This window comes from Trifolium pratense, linkage group LG2 (assembly GCF_020283565.1).
Source record: "Trifolium pratense cultivar HEN17-A07 linkage group LG2, ARS_RC_1.1, whole genome shotgun sequence".
In the NCBI taxonomy this organism is placed as follows: domain Eukaryota; kingdom Viridiplantae; phylum Streptophyta; class Magnoliopsida; order Fabales; family Fabaceae; genus Trifolium; species Trifolium pratense.
Genome location: NC_060060.1, coordinates 34,807,339 through 34,828,856, shown reverse-complemented (window position 1 = coordinate 34,828,856; position 21,518 = coordinate 34,807,339). Strand labels below are relative to the sequence as shown.

The 21,518-nt window shown below is 33.2% G+C and overlaps 3 protein-coding genes across 13 annotated transcripts; 2 read left to right on the top strand and 1 right to left on the bottom strand.

The window, feature by feature from the left end:
• Positions 1-1,441: 1,441 nt before the first annotated feature.
• On the top strand, positions 1,442-8,186 carry LOC123910822 (BTB/POZ domain-containing protein At5g47800). Of its 8 annotated transcripts, none has more exons than XM_045962090.1 (8): positions 1,442-2,395; positions 2,498-2,600; positions 4,642-4,991; positions 5,262-5,374; positions 5,461-5,530; positions 5,633-6,031; positions 6,116-6,859; positions 7,390-8,186. In XM_045962090.1, exons 4-8 carry the CDS (start codon positions 5,316-5,318, stop codon positions 7,933-7,935), a joined length of 1,818 nt encoding a protein of 605 aa, XP_045818046.1. In that variant the 5' UTR covers positions 1,442-2,395; positions 2,498-2,600; positions 4,642-4,991; positions 5,262-5,315; the 3' UTR covers positions 7,936-8,186. The 8 variants fall into 8 exon arrangements, with proteins under 8 accessions (XP_045818046.1, XP_045818044.1, XP_045818042.1 ...); XM_045962088.1 differs by having other exon boundaries at positions 1,569-2,395; positions 4,665-4,991; XM_045962086.1 differs by having other exon boundaries at positions 1,569-2,395; positions 4,665-4,991; positions 5,443-5,530.
• Positions 8,187-8,591: 405 nt separating this feature from the next.
• On the bottom strand, positions 8,592-11,469 carry LOC123910825. 2 transcript variants are annotated; one of them, XM_045962093.1, is made up of 5 exons: positions 10,794-11,469; positions 9,890-10,404; positions 9,561-9,727; positions 9,234-9,291; positions 8,592-9,149 (listed from the first exon to the last, which is right to left on the bottom strand). In XM_045962093.1, the coding sequence occupies exons 1-5, from the start codon at positions 11,377-11,379 to the stop codon at positions 9,075-9,077; spliced, it is 1,401 nt and encodes a 466-aa protein (XP_045818049.1). In that variant the 5' UTR covers positions 11,380-11,469; the 3' UTR covers positions 8,592-9,074. The 2 variants fall into 2 exon arrangements, with proteins under 2 accessions (XP_045818049.1, XP_045818050.1); XM_045962094.1 differs by having other exon boundaries at positions 9,561-9,703; positions 10,794-11,452.
• Positions 11,470-16,080: 4,611 nt separating this feature from the next.
• LOC123910821 (calcineurin B-like protein 3) lies at positions 16,081-21,003 on the top strand. Of its 3 annotated transcripts, none has more exons than XM_045962083.1 (9): positions 16,081-16,348; positions 16,820-16,974; positions 17,369-17,451; positions 17,731-17,790; positions 18,043-18,151; positions 18,328-18,380; positions 19,246-19,326; positions 19,952-20,064; positions 20,436-21,003. In XM_045962083.1, the coding sequence occupies exons 2-9, from the start codon at positions 16,851-16,853 to the stop codon at positions 20,491-20,493; spliced, it is 681 nt and encodes a 226-aa protein (XP_045818039.1). In that variant the 5' UTR covers positions 16,081-16,348; positions 16,820-16,850; the 3' UTR covers positions 20,494-21,003. The 3 variants fall into 3 exon arrangements, with proteins under 3 accessions (XP_045818039.1, XP_045818037.1, XP_045818038.1); XM_045962081.1 differs by having other exon boundaries at positions 16,144-16,244; XM_045962082.1 differs by having other exon boundaries at positions 16,151-16,516.
• The last annotated feature ends 515 nt before the right edge of the window (positions 21,004-21,518 follow it).

The following is a 21,518-nucleotide window of genomic DNA, read 5'->3' as shown; positions in this document are numbered from 1 at the left end:
TTGATACTAAAATTGACCTCCGGACCAGATTAAGCGGTTCGGTGGACCAGATACTGGTGGTGAAAACAAAACAAAAAATTGGGATTAAGTTGTGGTGTTAAAGTCACCTATCTGATTGCCGAGTCAAATGTGATAATCCTCAAACCCCTCATAACCTAATATAATTATGAGTTCAATTACACCCAGATCAACATATAGTTGGAAAAAATATGAGACTTGCACATTACAGGTGTAACATAATCAACTATTACAATGGTTGTTTGTGACTTTTTTTTATTAACCATCTAATTCTCAGATGAAGGTATAAGTATAGCCTGACCAAAAATTGTTCGTATTAGGAACCAAACTTGGATTCTCTCGAACGATTCATCTTAAGGGGAGCTCATTAATCACTTGAGTTTAATGTCTTATTATATTATATGATTGTGATTTTTGTCTTCGTGACAAACATAGCCAATACAATTGCACTACAGTTTTTTTTAATGCACATTAAAAACAATCTGAAAAGGAAGTTTTGGTATTGGCTTGGGACCTGAGAGTGTACTCCTCTTGAGGTCCGAGATTCAATTTCTCTCTGGTGCCAATTTGGGTGGGATAATTTAGCTTCTTTAAAAAAAAAATCTGAAAAGGAAGTTTATATAAAGGAAAGAAGGTAGGATATCTTAACTACCGCATTACTTTGATGTATCAAAAAGTTCACAGCTTCCCTTTCTGATTAAAGACATGACATGCTCATCAACAAATTCAAATCCTGCGGGTAGGAAGGAAGATATTCTTGGGCACAAATTAAGAAATCTAACCAAAGATTAAAGTGAGGGATTTGAGGCAGCCATACGATTGAGTATTACTAATTACATCAAAAGTTGGAAAGTTTCTTTCATCTCCTACTTTTATTTTTTTTGACAAAATCCATTTCCATAGTATGAGTGTATCTTTGCGTCAAAAAAAAAAATGTATGACGTGTGAGATTGTCAAAATTACGGTGAATTATTATAAATTTGATAAAAGTTATATTTTGTAGTTTTAAACAAAATCATAATGTCACTGTGATTGAATCAAACTCACCGCTCATCCAAACATTCAAAGTACTATAGTATTTATTTTAAAATGAAAAGTTCCTCATACAAATATCATTCTCACTTGATATGCCCTCCTTCATTAAATATAAGATTCTTAAGACACCACCAATGTTATATCGGACATTAGAGGCATGACCTAAGTGCTACTATGATACGGAGTAGTATATATAGTAATGTATTTTAAATAGACTCTGATAGCATCTTAAAATTTAGATATGTTATAAATATTTAAAATTAGTTGCAGCTAGTAGTGGCTGTTTAAGATTGATTGACACCAAAACCAAACCTATTGTTTTTGTCCTTGTAGCTAGTTAGGTGCTTACTCTATAATAGGAGGCTCTTAATTAATTGATGGAGTAGTTAGCACATCTTGTTTGAGGCAAATTAAGGGATTGGTGGGGATTGTTTGTTCATGATAAAGAATCATCTATCTATTATGGGTCCCAACTCCCAACCCAATTACTTAAGAAGATACAAACAAGCTCAGCTAAACGATTGACGCACGAGGATGTGAGTTAGTGAGTGAACACAAACACACAACAAGATACAAGACAACAAACCCACACGCATGAAATTTCTATGATCTTGTCAATGGTTTTAAACTGCAACTGCAATTGCGGCCGTAATATAAAAGATTTTAATATCTCTACTAGTATTGCCAGTATTTTATTGCATTTTGGTGCAATATAAAAATTTACCGTGTAATTGTGACTTTCTGTGACCGCAATTGTAATTTAAAACCATATGATATCATCATCCATCAAGATGATGTAATCAACGGCACAAAAAAAGACACGTGGCCGACATGCACATAAGAGAGTCGAAAGAAAGCATTGGAGTAATAGAAGAAAGAAGAATATCCTAATTAAGGGTGAGGTATAGTGGGGAGTAGCATGATGAGGGATGCATACACAGAGGATCTTTTATCTAAGCTAAGCATCATACACTTGGCCCCATGCAACCTTCTTTCACTCCATGCTTTTTCTTGTTCAATCATATACCACCAGTTTTCAACCTCTTCTATTTTTTCCATTCTACTAATCTATATTTACAACTATTGATCAATGAGTTTAATTATCATACCATGCTTTTCATACATTACTATGTTGACTAATCCCAACGAACCACTCTCTCTCTCTTCTCCTTAATTAACACTAATTGACTTGATTAATGACCAAACATTCTCATATACTCACCTTTTTTAGTTGCTCTCTCTGTTTCTAGCTAATACAAGTTACAGATACAACCTATTATCTCTCTCTCTCCCCCTCTCTCTCTCTCACTCAGGATCATTCATCTCAGCTTCACATGTTCATGTATGTTGGTATTATATGCAATTAACCATGTATGTCTCTAGCTTTCAATTCAAAAAATACTGATGCTCTAGCTGTTTCATTTACTTTCTTCAATTTCTACAGATGCTTCAAAACTATACAACTTTTTGAATAGTAAGGATTTCTCTGCTTCATAAGATTCAATTAGTGGCACCAATATTATTTATAGTTACATCCTTACTTACAGGTAAGTTCTCTTCTCTTCTTGCTCAAAACTCTAAATTTTTTGAGACATTTCTAGTTTTGTTACTGTTTGATGAAGTGCTTTATTTTGTTAGTATACTATATAGTATATTATAGAGAGATAAACATGGGGGGTAGTAATTTAATTATAGCATTCCTCTTTTGACTTCCCATTCCTCAACCTATTATTAATTAATTAAAAGATTAAAGGTCATAAAGATGGCACTTTTGGTAGAGGATAAGAAAATTGAAGAAAAGGTAGGTTCTGCTTATAAAAATCCAAAAGTAAAGGGACAAAAAGAAAATAATAAAAACCTTCTTGTGGGGGTGAGGGGACTAGTAGGAGGGTAAAAGACAAGGGAGCTTGAGAATTCAAGAATAAAATGTGCCATCCAAGAATCAAATATAAAATTACAAATGTCAATGATTCAGTACAGAGAAAAGTTAGCTCATGGTTTTAAATTGTGGTCCGCAACATCAATTGCGGCTCAGATACGTAATTTTGACCGCATCAGCCACAATATAAAGGTTTGCAGCGTAACCGCAATTGTAGCCAGGATTATAACCTTAACCTTTTATGATTTTTGATTGAATTGGGATCTGTGAAAGTTACCTCTGGCTCTAAGAAAAAGTTGTCATGGAGAGGCATCAGATGCAATCTTATTAGGTAAGAGAAACATGAAAGACTTTTCTTGTGTGTAGTGAAAGTGATGAGTGTCTTGCCACAAACACTGGTTTTTGCTTTACCACTATCTGTCTCTGAAAGCACAGACCATACTCCATGTCAGATTTCAACAACAAATGAATGAACAGTACTAAGCATGGCCTAGCACTAACATCATATCATATCCTCAATAAATTAAAATAACCAATGAGTGCATATTCTTCATCATCTATTTGTTCTTCCTATATTGTTTTTTCATTTATATAAAATTTGAAGCAAATCAGAAACAAACCATGAAGAAGACATGATGGTTTTATGAACTAACTAATTCCTTGTGAATAAAATTGAGAAGAAAAGAGAAAGAAAGGTAAAAAGTTGGATTCCAATTCTTGATTCCTATATACTTAATAGGGAAGGAGAGGGATAATTGATAGAGAGGACCACAGCAGTGGACCACTCTCCAAGTTTCAACTGAATAAAGAAAAAGCATACACTAGTTTTTGTATCAAATTCTTTAGAGACACAACACAACACAATGAAAGTGACTTAACAAAGTAGCCTCACAAAAACAATATCAAATATAATATATATGCTTTCTGTTAGGTAACACACTAGTAGTAGTTTTTTTATTGCTTTCTCTCGGATTTTCAGTATCATTGTCTCAAACATAACCTTATATATATGTGGAATTAAAAATGTACCTTCTAAAGTGATTGTGGTGTGAATAGTTGAGTACATACTTGTTTTAGATGTACATATACAGTTATACACTTCTGAGATACTGTAAAATTTCTATAATGATTGGCTTGCCTATTAGTTAATTCCAAACATGCTTTACCATTGATTCTCTAGCCAAGACACATCAGTGTGAAGGTAATCATGTATGTTTATGCATGCACAATGCATTTTCTGCCATGGTCCTGCTTCTTTAAATTATGTGGGGTTGGAACTTGGATGTGTATTCTTTTTTGGATGAAACATACATGTGTCATCCTAATGAAGGCAATTATGTTTGAGGCGGACACGTCAACAATGATAAGACCTCTTTTTGGAAGAAAATAAAACAGTATTTTAATGATCCCCTTGGAGAAAATACTAACATAGTAACAACTAATATACTAGAAATTGTATATCCAAAAAACAAGATTCAGCTATAGGAAAGTTTGTAGGCTAAGGATCAAGTTTATGGAAGATTTTTGTGACTAGGGTCAACGTTTTAACTCAATTATTGCCACTTTCCTATTATCCTCAGCTCCTTTTTTCCCTGTATTTTCTTTTTTGAAAAGGAAAAAAAAAAAGAGACACAGCATTCAATATGTTTTATTAGTAACTTAAGCTTGTCTTCCAACAGTTATTTCAGTTCTCATTGTTGTTGGTTCAGTGTTTTGTTACATATGTCATCAGGAACAGGCACATGAAGCAGAAAAATCTGAAGGCTGATGTTGGTCAATGAGAAAGTTTTAATTCACTTCTTCACCTACTCAATTCAGCTTTAATGTTTGAAGTAACTTCCAAAGGTGTTACTACCAGAGAGTAGAGACAGGTGTGCAGTGCATGCATCTAGCAAAATTCTCTAAGCAGTTAACAGAGGGAATGATGCCATAAACTGGAATTCTTGTTTTTTTCCTTTGGTGAAGTGACGACATCATCTTCTATGAATTGAATAGCTATCAGTTTTATTATATACAAAAATCAATGAGATTGACTGTTGCGAAATAAATACAACTTCAGGTGTGAAGTCACTCTTCTTGTAGAGTTCTCTTTCTCCTTTATTTATTGGTTTTTTTGTTCATTCATAACCGACAATTACGTGGACGTGATATCATGCCTTGAACTACTACTTCTACCTTCATCTTTTGTGATTGATTTTTAGCCAACTGCATGCATGTTCATCAATCTTATGGCCTACTAGATAACCCTTTGGATTCACTTTTTCTATTAATCTTGGCTTTATGGAATATCTGGTTGTTTAATTGAATGAACAATCTTCTGAATTTGCAGGCACTGAAGTAGAGGTTTTTCTTGTCGATTTGGTATAGAAAACAACAAACAAAAATGAAATTCATGAAACTTGGGACAAGGGCAGATACTTTCTACACAGAACAAGCTACCAGGTATTCACAGCAGCATTATTTCATTAACAATCTGTGTACACACAACTCTATAACAAATTAACATGTAGGTATTCTCATAAGTGCAGGACATTGACATCAGATATACCCTCAGACCTTGTAATACAAATCAATGATGTTACTTATCTGCTACACAAGGTATTAAGAACTTATAATGAAAGAATTTGAAAACTTAAATGGAAAGAAACCAAAATATTTTAATCTTAACTCATCTATATAATTCTGTTTTTTTACCTGCAGTTTGCCCTTCTTCTGAAATGTGGACTCCTACAAAGGCTTTGCTATGATTCTAGTGATTCAGAGAATGTCACTGTGGAGCTTCATGATATACCTGGAGGGGAAGATGCTTTTGAACTCTGTGCTAAGTTTTGTTACGGAATTTCGATCAACATTAGTGCTCATAACTTTGTATCTGCATTCTGTGCTGCCAAGTTCCTTAGAATGAACGATTCCGTTGAGAAGGGAAACTTTGTAGGAAAACTTGAGGCTTTCTTCAATTCATGCATTCTTGAAAGTTGGAAGGATCCCATTGCAACCCTTCAAACTACTTCCACATTACCAGAGTGGTCTGAGAATCTCGGTATTGTAAGAAAGTGCATTGATTCAATCATTGAGAAAATTCTCACACCCTCACAACAGGTCAAAAAAAACAAACTTAGTTTCATCACATTTCCTTGTATGAATTTTTTGTTGTTGTTGTTCATAGATGATAATTCTGTGCAGGTCAAATGGTCCTTCACCTACACCAGGCCTGGATACAACAAAAAACAGCACCATTCTGTCCCAAAGGATTGGTGGACTGAGGATGTTTCTGATCTAGACATAGATCTTTTCAGGTGCATAATAATGGCTATTCGATCAACGTATGTTCTTCCCCCTCAGCTTATTGGTGAAGCTTTGCATGTCTATGCCTGCCGGTGGCTACCGGGCATCACAAAGCTTAATAAAAGTTCAAGTAGTTCAGCATCTCAAACAGAAGAATCCAAGCAGAAAAATAGAAAAATTCTTGAAACAATTGTAAGCATGATTCCTGCAGATAGAGGATCTGTTTCAGTTGGATTCTTGTTTAGACTTCTCAGCATTTCAATTCATTTGAATGCCTCCTCAGTGATAAAGACAGAACTGATAAGAAGAGCTAGCTTACAGTTTGAGGAGGCAACAGTGAGTGACCTTCTTTATCCTTCAAAATCCTCTTCTGACCAGAATTATTATGATATAGAATTAGTTCTAGCAGTGTTGGAAACTTTCCTAAAGCTTTGGAAAAGAATGTCCCCTGGTGCTGTGGATAACAGCTACTTTTTGAGATCAATCAGAAATGTCGGCAAACTCATAGATTCCTATCTTCAAGTGGTTGCAAGAGATGATAATATGCAAGTTTCAAAGTTTGTTTCTCTTGCCGAAACCGTGCCGAGCATTGCTCGAGTAGACCATAATGATCTATACCAGGCAATTGACATCTACCTTAAGGTAAAGTAGTGATACCATTCCATGACTTTTACCTTTGACTAAAGTCTGTTTGGTTTGAAAAATCGTTTTATATTTTTATTTCCTGTATTTAATTTTGACTACAAAATTATCTTCTACTCCCTCCGGCCTTACTTGACTCTGGAAATTTCAATAGGTTTTGAGGACATTATTTGTGTAAATAACATATCAAACCAGAATACAATAGTTATGATCAACTTGAACACGACATGAAACTAAGAACTTGTTTGGATTGCTTATTTGAGGTTATCTACTAGAATTAGTATTTGTTAGATTGTTTATAAAACATCCTGAGTTATGACATGTCCATCAACTGTTTTTAGTTTATTTTCATAAACTCTCCATATATAACTTATGAAAATAGCTTATAATTTGTGTTAAAACAGTTTGACTTCATTTTAGCTTTTGTTATAGAAATAAATAATGCATAAATACTATATGATAAACGTTTGTACGATAAGCGCTTAATTTGATTATTTGAATGATGTGATTAAAGTTGAATGCATGAACAGGTGCATCCGGACCTAAGTAAGGCAGACAAGAAGCGACTGTGTGGGATTCTAGACTGCCAAAAACTAACACCAGAAGTGCGTGGACATGCAGTAAAAAACGAGCTTCTGCCATTAAGAACTGTAGTGCAGCTTCTCTACTTTGAACAGGAGAAAGGGTCTACGGCAAACGCCACCAGTCACAAACTGCTAAAACAACATGAGATAATTCTAGGAGCAAAACAAAGAACAACTACAAAGGATAGCCAAAGCAAGCAATCTTTAGGACCAGAGTTCAATGGAGATGTCACAAGAGCCACACAGATTCTTGAAAGTAGAGAAAAAGATCACCACAGAAATAGAAGGTTGGATGCAAATTTGCCACTAGACATGGAAAAAAAGATGGTAATAAGAGGAAGAGACATTGAAGAGACAGATTCAGAAATGGTGAGAGGAGCCAAAGATGAAAGTAGTTCAAGCTACAAGTTGGAAGTTGATCCTAAGAAAATCATAAGAAGGGCACGAAGTAAATCAGAACATAGCAATAAACGGGCAGATAGAGAAAAATAATTTATATTCTTTGAAGAATTCAAAGAAAATCACAGTTCAAACCACCCTTATATGCAATTTGTAGCTTAAATTCTTTCTTTTTACCCTTATCATAAATGTAATAACTTAATAATCTTTGTACTGTCTTTCCCCTGGAGTTGTATCTAGATATTTTTTATTTGGGAAAGCAGACAGTATGTATTGTGAGGAAATATTAATTGCATAGGTTATTGTGAGATTACGTTTCAAAATTCAGAATCAATTATCAATCATGGTTTAAAACTGCAGTCCAATGACCTCAACCAGCATTTAAAAACCATGTTTGGGAACATGAAGTTGAAGGGTTTAATGGATACAAAAAATTAGTATAGGAGTAACTTTATTCTTACTGCTGATGCATTGCCAAACAGAAGAACAGCAGTTTGATTTGCAGAACCCATAAAGAAGATATTAGCTTCCCTTAATGGATTTCAGAAAGATCAACAGAAACACATGGAAATATCTTTTTGCTCACTTGTTTGATCATTGTTGATATTCAGTTTATAACCTTTGTAGACTGATCAATCCATTGTTATTATGAAAGATTTTATCATGTGTTAATGCAACGTTTCTTACAGAATAATCAATTAGTCAACGTTTCTATAATTTTAACATTCAAAGTAATGAAGGATCTTATGTTTGAAACTCTTTGTTACTGAATAATGAATACACAAAAAATGTGAACTCACGATATTACTAGAATAACAAAAATATCTAATAAAGCAACATGATAACAATTAGAGCTAACTCTGACTTTTGTTGTCTTTCTACCTTTCAGACATATTAACAAGGATAATGATATAAGTGCACCTAAAATATATTTTGAGAAGAGCTAAAACTAGTTGCTCAAGTTTTGAACCTTTACGATAGAAATTACTTGGAATACTACCTACACTAAAGCAGTATCAGGTACTATTGAATTTCCTTCCCCACACTAACTTTTTCCCTTCATGATTTTGAAGTACGGTCTTCTTAGGGACATATACAAAATACAACTGAACATACCTCCCAAATTCAAAATATAATATATCTCAATTTTAGTTCATCATTTGGAATTGGTAGTGAAGTCGATATATAGAGACCTCTCTAATCAACAAAAAATGCTTTCAAGTGCAAATGCTTCATTCTTGAGCTTGTCCAGGTTCTTGTGCTTTTCCATACTTGATCATATTTCTCCATTTGTCTTTCAAATCAACCTGATAAACAAATGTTAATTGTCATTAAAAGCATAAGCAATAAAAAAAGACAACAAAATACCAATACATTTTAACTAGGCTTACTGGGGTTCTTCGATCAAATGTAAAAGAATCGCATATAGTTTTCCAATCATAGCCAAATCTGAAGGGAGAAAAAAGAAGATAAATGGAATTGTGAAATTGTAGTGAGGCAAAATTAGTAAAATGGTTAAGTTGAGAGATGCAACGTTCTCTTATGCATAGAAAATAAAAATACTAGAATTTCATACTCTATCAATATATTAAAAAATGAATGACAAAGTAAAAGCATAAAGTGATGAGGAACTGGCAGCCAAATCCAGAAAACCTTTGTATCAATGAAATACACAATAACAAATTATAGTAACTTCATTGGTGAGAACATGTGCATACTGTTTAAATCCAGCCCTTAGATTATCCTCTTCCAATTCACTCCATGTTCTTTTCTTTCTCTTTGGTTTATACTCCTTGAATGGAGGAAGTTTCCTCACTTTTGGACTACGCAAACTAATTTTACTTGTGTCACTTGTTCCTCCCTGCGAGCCAATTGAATCATCCCACTACATAAAATAAGCAACAAAATCAAGTTACCAGAAGAACAAAAAGTTACAAGTACAGTTGCGCATGAGTAGATGCAGGAATATTTTGTGCCATCAAACTAGTGTCTTTTTAAGAGTCAAACGGAATCAACCAGAAGAACAAAAAATTTCAAACATGGTTACCTCATGAGTACGAGCAGTACAATTTGATTTCATCAAGCTAGGATGACGAACATCACTCTGACGGGCAGAAGTTCTCTTTTTATGATTAGCCTTGTTATTATTAATACTTCGGCAACCTTGCGAGATGGGTACATATGAATCTGGACTATTGTTTTCCATCTGTGCCTCTTGATTCATGTCCTCAACATCCTGATTTTCCAGCTCAGCAGAACTACATTGAAGAGATTCCCCAATCTTTGGAACCTCATCAATCGGCATAGAGTTGATTTTGCTATTAGAGATTTCTGCATCCATTCTCTCATCATCAACAGTATCTGAAATATCGCTTTCCATCTGTGCCTCTTGATTCATGACCTCAACGTCCTGGTTTTCCAACTCAGCAGAACTACATTGAAGAGATTCCCCAGTCGTTGGAACCTCGTCAACCGGCATAGAGTTGATTTTGCTACAAGAGGATATTGCGTCCATTTTCTCAGCAGCAACAGTATTGACAAACTTGCCTTTGATTAAAGATGCTAAAAATGACAACAAAAACAATCCATTATGATTAAAAATGCTAAAAATCAAACAACTTTCTTTAACAAATAACAAAAAATGAATGATGATTCCTAGGAAAATGCCCAATCAATTGAGTTTTTCTCTTAATCAATGATTTGCACCCTAATCTTTCTGCAAATGAAGTTCTCAGTTCTCACCACAAACAGTATATAAGGTTGTTACTCAAATGCTAAGAAAACAACTATCATTTTAAAATGTCTACCATAGATAAAGTGCTACTAATAAACAACAACAACAACAACATCATCATTTGTGTTTTGTATGTTACATTAAAATGTCAACAAAAAGGAAAAACAATAAATTTCAATCCAAAATTTTCATTGAACAAAAAAGGGAAAAAGTATACCTATGACACTTGAGTCATTGACAATGACATCGAAATTGTTAGCCGGACCAAGATCATCCCAAGCTTTAGCCAAGAAAAAATCTAACTTTTGAAGCGCAATCTTATTAGTATTATCTGGAAAGCTTTCGAGTTTTTTCATAACCCGTGCATCCAAAAGAGAATTCAAGATTTCATTTTTCCATTTCTCTAATTCATCAGTAAACAACCCACTTTTCCAAGACATCTCAATGTAAGGAACCCTATCTTTCCAAATAGTCTCAACAGCTGTGATGTAGTTAGGGCGTGTTGTTGTTGTATGAAGGCACCTCAAAGTACATTCAACTGCAATGGCGCAATAAGCTTCTTGAAAAGAGATGGTCATTGGTTTAGAATGATGAATATAAAGTTGTGCGAGTAATTCGATAACTTGAAGCATCCATTGATGGATATATGATTTGTTCAACTCATCATGTAGGGTTCTGAGTAAGATGGCGATTTTACAGCGGTAATCGATGTCGGAGAGCATGATTATTTGAAGGAGATTCTTGATAGTGTTAGTGTTTATTGTTAATTGAGCAAGAACGTGTTGCAAACCCCCCATCCCCATTTCTTCTTTCTCTGCTTGCTCAACCAAAACCCTAATCCCTTTTAAGTACAGTGTTCATTTTGAAGTTGTACCGTTTCTTTTTTCATTCATTTTTAAAGGAAGCTGTACCGTTTCAAATAAAAGGTATTATTTTTTTTCAAATTTTAGAGACGTTGTAGTGTAGGGATGACAATGGGTAGGGTACTATAGTATTCATCTTCATACCCGCTGATTGGAAAAATACTTGTACCCATCCTCATATCCGTATGGATAACAACTTTTCTCACCGTCCTTATACCTTATGGGTACCTAAGTACTCGTACGTGTACCTGTTATCCATTTTTTTACTAAAAATAAATTGATTAATTATTAATAGAATTAAAAAAATTTCAAATATTTTATTATTGACTCATGAAAATTATAAACAAAATTATCACAGACCTTATGTTAAAGTTCATATTTATGTTAAATATTCACATTATTTTTTATTATGTTATAAATAAATATTTTTATTAAAAATATATAATAGTTTAATAGAGTTGTATTGTTTAAAATTGATTTACATAGATTATTATATAAGAATATAAATAAAATAAATAAATATATATTATGTGGGTATGGGGCGAGGTGAGTAGTAAGGTACTCGTACCCGCACTCATATCCGTTCATTTTTGCGGGTAATTACTCATACCCGTTTCTGTACCCAAAATGCTGGTTTTTACCCTACCCATTGTGAGTAATTTTTACGGGTACCCTCTGGGTATGGGTCAAGTTGTCATCTCTATTATAGTGTTGTTCCTACTCCTTGATTTTCGTCCATATATATAAATAAAAGGCAAAATTACACTACAGGTCCTTTATCTTATTTTTTTGTAACACTTTGGTCCTTTATCTTTTTTTTGTAACATTTTGGTCCTTTATCTTTTTTTTGTAACACTTTAGTCCTTTATTTTTTTTATTTGTAACACTTTAGTCCCTTTTTTTTAACAGTTTCGTCCTTTATCTTTTTTTATTTGTAACACTTTGGTCCTTTATTTTTTATAAATAAATAAGATAAGGACCAAAGTGTTACAAAAAAAAAGATAAAGGACCAAAGTGTTACAAAAAAAAGATAAAGGACCAAAGTGTTACAAAAAAATAAGATAAAGGACCTGTAGTGTAATTTTGCCTAAATAAAAATTAAATCAATTATTTTCATTCTCAATAAAAACTTTATAGTATTTTTCATTATAAAAAAAAAAAACTTTCTATTTTTATTTTTGGTCTCGATAAAATAAATAATCGTGTCTCATAAGTGTAGATCGAATGTAGCTACTAGAGATATTATTGAAGTGGTCATAGTTGGAACACCCATATTCCACGTACGGGTGGTAAAACGGACCCAACTCGTCGGGATGGCCTGTTTACCCCGCCATTTTTTGCGAATCGAGCCCATGTTTTGAGCTCGACCTCTTTAGTTGGCTCGTCCCGCCGGATTTTTAGTAAATTTAGTTCAACCCAATAAAATACAATACTGATTTAAAGTAAATTTAGTTTTTTTTTTTTTGCTTCTTTTTTCTAATCATTCATACAACCAGTGCCAAATTTAGATTACTTGTTGTTGCTTTACTCTCTTATTGCATTTCTCGTTCATGCTTCTTCTTGTCTCTTCATACTGGCGCTTCTTCTTCATTGGATTTTTAGTGTAAGTTACATTTTTTTTTATTCTATTACTTAAACCAACATCACATACAGTAGTTCACAGATGGGATTAGTAGCTCAGCTGGTTAAGCTATAGTTGAGTTAAAGGTTGAGTAAATTTAGTTTTTTGTTTTCTATTTATTCATATAACCGGTACCAAATTTAGAATTACTTGTTGCCGTTTTACTCTCTTATTGTCGTTCTTGCTTCTTTTGTCTCTTCAGTCTTCATACTCGTTCTTTTCATCAAATTTCTAGTGTAACTTACTTTTTTTTATTCTATTACTTGAATAAACATCACATACGGTGTGGTTCACATTTTTTTTCCGATTCATTACCTTAAACACATAGTCAAATACTTTTTTGACAATTAGAGTGACTACATACATGTTTATAAGTATATAATCAATGGAGTTGTGATATACTTCCTTCATTGATGATTTTGTCTCATAAGCTACATACATATTTTTTGTAACAACACAAGTCTTAAAATAAGCTTAAAATATTTTTTTTTTTGTTTGACGGGCCGGCCCGCCAACTCGCTTGTCCGCCATTAAACGGGCGGGCTGTGATTTAGACTCGGCCACCTAAACTGACTCGGCTCGTCCCGCTTTTCGGCGGACTTAAGCGGGCCGAACCTAAACGGGGCGGGCTTGCCCGCTTTGCCACCCTTAAACACAAGTGTCAAAATAAAAAAATAAAAAAAAATTTGTTTGACGGGGCAGCCATTAAACGGGGGCAGACTGTGATTTTAGACTCGACCACCTAAGTTGGCTCGTCTCGTTCCACTTTTAGGCAGGCTTAAGCGGGTTGAGCCTAAACGGGACGAGCTTGCCCGCTTTGCCAACCCTAATCTCACGTTTCTCCATATTTATACGTGTTTTTTTTTTCTTTTTATAAGCATCCACATTTAAATGTGTAGTAATGTCATTATACTACTTGACAAAAAAAATCAATCGATTAATCGGATGACTTTTTTTTTTTTTGGGCAAGGGTTAGGGTTCGAAAATTCCTATACATATCATTGGAATTTTTTTTTTGTAAAGTATCATACATTTTTTCTTTACCCATATCTCCACATTTGTAAAATTTATCGCGCAAAAGTCATAATTAAAACCGCATTGTAACAAAATTAATCATTACACTAAAATAAGAAATCAAAATAAAACAACGCCGCATGAAATCACAAAAACAAAAATACGAAGAAAAAAACTTAAATATGTATAAAGTTCATAATTATTTAAATAAATAAGAGAAAAAATGGCGATGGCTAGAAAATAGATAGAATTTATGTACTACCAAATTGAAAAGAAAAGAAAAAAAAGGGTCATATTTTTGAAGGATATATTTCAACATGTGAAATAAATACGCTTTAGGTTTTTTTTTTTTTTTTTTTTGACAAAATAAATACGCTTTAGGTTAGTTTCTAGTTTGTAGCATATGGCATATATAAATACGACCGCCCCGCAGTGAAGTTTGATTGTTGGTTTGTGAGTGACAACAGATAGCAGTGAGATGGGAATGGTAGCTGAAGTTATTAGAAGTACAAGGAATGGGTTAGTTGGTTAGAACAAAAGAAACACTCTCTCTGTGTTTTCTTTCTTACCAATTCCGCCCATTCCTCATATTTCTAATTTCTCCTCCCTTTCCCTTTCCTCACTCTCTTCCTCAGATCTAAGATCTCAACCTTTCAAATTCTATTTTAAAACTTTACTAATTTTTTATTAATCTTCTTAATTCATTCATTCCAGATCTGTAAGTTAATTGTGATTTTATTTTTTGGAAATTATATTCCTGTTTTCCGCACTTCTCCTTTTGATTGAATTTTTTGTTATTTTTCCTATTATCTAGTATAACCAGATCTGGAAGTCACAATGATCACAGAAAAGTAGTTTTTGTTGGTTGTTAAACTTTGTTGAACTGCTTGTTTTAAGTTATTGCTCAGATCACTTTTCTGATACACTGAATCTCCAGATTAAGATAAATGATATTTGGTTATTGTATTTGTATTTTCTAAAAAACTTCCTTTGAAAATCTAATCAAAATAAATTGAGTGTATTATCAATGTATATTCTTTTATATTAGTGAGATGAGATGAATGGTAGTAATTATTCACATGATATTCTTAAGAGTATAGATCAAGTTGTGTCATTTTTGGTTTAGATGTTATTAGTGTTTTGCATCAAATTGGAAATTAACACTTAATATGACTAACCCACTTGGTATTGAATTTGGACCTGCGAGCATGGGTTTCCGGTTCGATTCTCGGTGGTGGGCTAATTTAGCTTGAAAAAAAAATCACTTTAAGTATGACTAAAATATGAATTGCAATCAAGTAATTATAGCCTTAAAATTGGTTCACATCACCTGTGGTTAAATGAATATAGCCTAAAAAATAGCCTAAACGTGAATTCTTTGTTACACATATTTATGTACCGATATTTTACAATCGGAATTTTTAATTATACATTCAAGACCAAAACCAAACTGCAAATAATTTTAAATTCGAATCGAATAGATTTTTACCTCAAAATCAATTCAAATCAAACCGCTAAGATCACAAACTATAACAAAACTACTTAGTAAAACAAACTTGACTGCTACTAAAGCAACGTTAAACTAATATCTATAATAAATTCAAAATTCATTGATGTCATGTTATATGATCCGTGGGAATGCACAGACAATACGTCTAGTTACTACTTAAAACTTTTGCTTTTGAGCTTTAAGCCGTCATTGATATAAATAAAACTTTTATCTTTAATTCTAATTCTATTTTTATTTATTTATTTAACTATTATCTGGGATACCGTTTAGCATACCTAATATTTGATGAGTTTAATTTGTATGCATCATTAATGTAAAGTTTTTTTTACACATGCATCTAATCTAATGATGTATTGTCACATCATAGATGATGTGTTAGTATATTATTGTACGCACGTGTAAAATAATTTTATACAGTATATAAATTAAATTTATAATTTATTTGTCTTACAATTGAATTAATTTTTATGTACCAAAAAAAAATTAATTCTTTTTCAAACAATTTATTTTAAAAAAAGTAACAAAAAATGGAGAACTTAGGAGTGGTAAACCAGCGGTTAATAGGCACGTGTGGCGGTTGGTGATGAAGGCAAAGGTTGGTTAGGGTTACCCTCCATTCTCTATCCTTCCATATACGGAGGACATTCTTAAACTCGCAGGGTCGGTTACCTTTGGATTTGATCTGTTTCCTAAATTTGCTGCAAATTTTAAACATGTCCGATGAGAATAATATTCACTTCGATTCTCTCTGCTTTTTCTGAAAGGTTAATAATTAAATCAATTCCCCATTTTCATTTTTTCCATCTTCCTCTTTTCTCATAATAAATAACATTTTCAATCAATAATCATCGATCAATCAATCTCTATAGATCCAATTTTGAAGCCAATTTTATTTTTAATCAAATGAATATGTATCTTTCTATCGTTTTACGGTCAGTGTTCTCGATTTTAATTCTGCAATCAATTATTTTTCGTAACCCTATTTAATTGTTTTTGAAATTAGGATAATTGGTTTTTTGTTATACAATTTTGCTTCAATTGTTAAATTCTCAAGTAATGTAATGGCATGGAAACACCTACTACTATTATTAAGCTATATTTTTCTTTAGAATGTGAAAATGCTTTTGAACTATTAGGAACACTATTTAGGTTTGCTATAATTTTTGTATTTAATTGTTAAATTACATAGTAAGATTTATCGATGACTGTTGCGCCTTTTTGTTCATGGGTTTCAGGTATGGAGTGTTTTGACATCTGGAAGAGATCATGGTGCAGTGCCTAGACGGATTAAAGCATTTGTGTGCTGCTGTGGTAAATTGCTGCGAGTCTGATCCGTTAAATCAACCTATAGGTTTAGAAAATCCAGAAATTCTTGCAAGAGAGACAGTGTGTATGTTGTTATTGCCCCCTTTTATTCTTATTTTCATACTATGTTGCAAGGAATTTTCGACGAAGCAATAGACTAGTCATTCATTGTTATCTCAAATTTTTTGTTGGTAATAATTTGAGTTAGCACTATATTTATATTTTCTTGCATCTACAAATAGTGTTTTTTATTTCATAATAAGTGGTTGTATGAATTGTTGAAGGAAACTTCTAAAGGCCTTTCAAGACTTGGGTACATAGTTAAATGATAATAAATATGTATAACCCTATTGTTCAGTTGTTGAGGCACTTGTTGAATTGAGGCTTGAGTCACTTGAATGAATAATCACGTCTCCAAGTTTCTTCTTTTATGAAAAACAAAAAAGTGAGGATATTTATCTGTTTTATTGTCAATGCAGTTAGTGTAAGTGAGATTGAAGCACTTTATGAACTGTTCAAGAAGATCAGCAGTGCAGTGATTGACGATGGACTAATTAATAAGGTGAGCTATGCCATCTCATGTTCTATTCTTATATCAGTTCATGTTATGATATGTGTGTTTTCAACCCTTATGGATGACGTCAAATCATGTTATGATAGTATGTGCGTTTTCAACCCTTATGGATAATGGTTTTCTTCCTTGCCTACCCTATCACCGTAACAAGTCTACACGTCCTATGTATAACTCTCAACTAATAGTAACTCATATCATCCATTGTATTTTTGTTGTTCATAATTATACTTTTTTTTAATATGATGGTTTCAATATTTTACACGACAGGAAGAATTTCAGTTGGCATTGTTCAAGTCAAACAAGAAGGAGAGCTTATTTGCAGATAGGGTATGCTGAGGATTATCTTCTCTTTTTTTACAACTGCTTTTCGTATTTCCACCTCATGGAAGAAAAAACAATAATAGGATTTTTTTGGGGCGTAATTGTATTTTCCTCCTGATTTATTAGCTAAATGGTCTTTTTTGGAGCAATTTATTTTTTATGATCTGATATACTATGAATTCAGCTGAACACTGTATACATAGAGTACAATATGATGCGAACCGTATAAATTTATTTGTCCTGTTTACGGTTATGTAGGTGTTCGACTTGTTTGATACAAAGCACAATGGGATACTTGATTTTGAAGAGTTTGCACGTGCTCTCTCTGTTTTTCATCCCAACGCACCCGTTGATGATAAGATTGAGTGTAAGAATGACAAACATTTAGCCAACAATTTTATTTGGATATATTGAATGGAAAGGGAGGTACTGGGTAGAGGATTTCTGTTGTTTTTATAATTGTCTATTTATTTCCCTAATTTGCATTGTTATGGGTAGTAATGCATAAACTTGTTGGGGATTCCCAACTTTTCCTTCTTGCAGTTTCTTTCCAATTGTATGATCTCAAACAGCAAGGTTTTATCGAAAGACAGGAGGTAAATTTTTTATGTTTGTATCAACTTGAATAAATATCGAAGTTTGTCCACAGGACTCCACACCATATTGGATCACTACTCTATAGTGTTAGGTCACCAGATAACCAACGGGGGATTGAATCATCTATTGGGAATTTGAGTCAGCCTTCACTTGCATAATTTATTTTTCTAAAGACCACTGCAACTTCTGCAAGTGTATTTTCAAATTGCTTGTAGTCCAGTTCAAGGCCGTAGATGAAAACCGGACTAGCTCATGAGTTTTAATAGGTTGATTGGTTTATCTTTGTCTGAAGGCCACAAGGCAGGAATTTACACTAGGTCACTGGGAGCAAAAAAAAATTGAATCATAGATGATAACCTGTTCAGGAATTGAACAGTAGCATTACTATTTTATAATATTTAGGTATCTGACCTTTTTTTTCAAGACAGAATTTGACAACTGGTCTTGTATGTTACTGATTGCCACACCATACGTCACATACAATCAGCAGCTACTTGTGCAGCTGAAAAAATTGAGACAGAAGCCTCAAGCCAGAAAACACATATTTTGTGGTCCCTCAGGTTGCTATAAAACACGTTTGGTCAGAAATCATGACAGAGACAGAGTCCTTTTTGTTTTTTATTTCTCCCTCATCTCTGGTTCGGCCCTAAATTGCTGCACCATATATGATCTGTTCAACATTTCTGCGCCGCGACACCCACTGCTTTGGCTGCACCACTATGGCTGAACCACTATACTGCGACACAATGGGGGGGCTCTGTGGCAGCCATCATCTGCTTTTGTCGCTCTTCCGCGATAGCAGATTTATCCACCACTATTGACAACCTAGATTTACATGCATTGATGATTTGTTTTTATGTGTAGGTAAAACAAATGGTGGTGGCCACTCTATCTGAATCTGGTATGAATCTTTCAGACGATGTGGTCGAAAGTATTATTGACAAGGTGCTTTGATTTACTTGACACCTTAAATTGCATGTCAAATCTATATTACCATTATTAGACTGGGGTACATTTGAAGCATGCTATAAGTTATTTTATTGTCTTTTTTCTGCTTTTTTGTTGGTTACTTGGTTGGTTAAGTAAGAAATTTATTAATTATTTATTCTCTCTTATTGAAAGTTTGTAAAAGCAATCTTATGGAAGCTTGTAAACAAAAATTATAGGGAACACATGCTGCATGCATAGTTTGAAATTCAGTAGTTTAAGTTTCTTTGTTGTAATTGATTTTCCTTTGTTTCCAAATTTTAAGTGTGTGCCCTTGTGATGGTGCATGTTTGTCCATCATTTTATATCATAGTTAAAGTTAATTATTAATTATTAGTGGAACATTTATGTGTGTACTCTTAAGGTTATGTTTCCCTCACATTCAGACCTAAGTGTGAAATCTCTCTGCTAGTTAAAGTAAACCGTCTTTTAGCATTATTCTTGTGAACTTCATAGGTTGACATACTGTAGTTTTATGTGTATGGAGTTGATAATGAAAACATTGGCATATAATATAATATCATTCTTTTGCTATCATAATCTTCTCTGGAGTTTTGTCACTAATATTCTTTATGCTATACAGACATTTGAGGAAGCTGATACAAAACATGATGGGAAGATTGACAAGGAAGAATGGCGAAACCTTGTCGTGCGGCATCCATCCCTTCTGAAAAATATGACTCTTCAGTATCTGAAGTGAGTTTCTTCCTGTTACTAATCACTAATTTGATTTTGAAATTCTCTCACCAGTAAGTGAAATTTTTCCTAACATGTTGGGATTTGTTTGTTAAAATGGGCCATAATCTTCAAACTTTATTCTCTATTTTTAATAAAGAGAACAAGGTGGGTTTTTCCTTTAAAAAAAGATAAATAAAACCGAAACTGTATTTTTTAATGATTACAACTCGAAACTGTCTAGACTGTGCATCACATGCCATTGTGTTCATTCATAGGATTTTTGTTTAAAATGTTGGCTAATTGGCACCAATACAATTACCTTCTGATTGACTTTGTCCTGGATGGTATCTCCATCATCTAAGATCTGACTTGAACTTTTTCTGTGGCAGAGATATAACCACCACATTTCCTAGTTTTGTTTTTCACTCCCAAGTTGACGATACTTGAGGCAGCTACATCATCCATGTCACTTTTATTGGTCTTGAATACAAATGGTTTATGTTTTGCTTGTGAATACTGGGATTTTGTTTGAAGGATGCAGTTTGGGATGGATATAGACCTTGTTTATATTTTTGTTGAGTATAGAACTTTGTTTCTTGTTTTGGATCATTGAGGTATGTAGATTGGACAAATGGGTTTGCTTGTTGATTTCCTTCATTTGAGAATAAAAGAGAAACCACATGGAATATTTAAGTGTTTCAGGCTTTCAGCATTAGCACCATGGATATGTTGGTGAGAAAAATATTTATTTGTCACAAGTCTAGTGCAATGGCTTGGGCAAGCTGTGAAGGTGGAGCTCATGACCAGAGTTGAGATTTGCAACACCAAAAAACATGAGTGAATGGCAGCTCCTGCCTAGAACCAACATTTCCCTTACTTACATTTTCTTTTGCTCTTATAATTGTCACTATTCTTTTTAAGGCCGTTGGCAATAAGAAAATTAGATATGGTGTATAACTTGTAATTATCTTTTTTTTTTTTTTTTTGCAAGGGTGTGTATTTTGAGAAATTATTTGAAAAAGTTATTTTAAAATCAAGGTTGAAAAAGTGTTTTTTTTTTATGCCCACAAAAGTCGTTAGATTGTTTATAAAATTATTTGTATTTTTTTTCTTCCACCCAAATATGTACAAGAAAATTAAACTATCATTTATTCCTATAACATATGTAATGTGGAATGCATAAATTAGGAGTATGGTTTTGCTTCATTTTTTTGTTCCATTTAGTTTTGTGGAAAGAAAGTGGGAGAAAAGAAAATTACGTAAACCAATGCATAAATTTAGAGTAACTTTAGTTCAAGTTTATGCATTGATTTGTGTAATTTTCTTTCCTCTTATTTTTTTTTCATAGACCCAAACGGACCCTTAGTGTACTATCCATTCCGTCCACTTCATTGCACAAATGCATGACATGTGGCAAAAAAAATGATCAATGATTGAGATTAAAATATTTTGAAAATTGGCTTTTTTTAAAT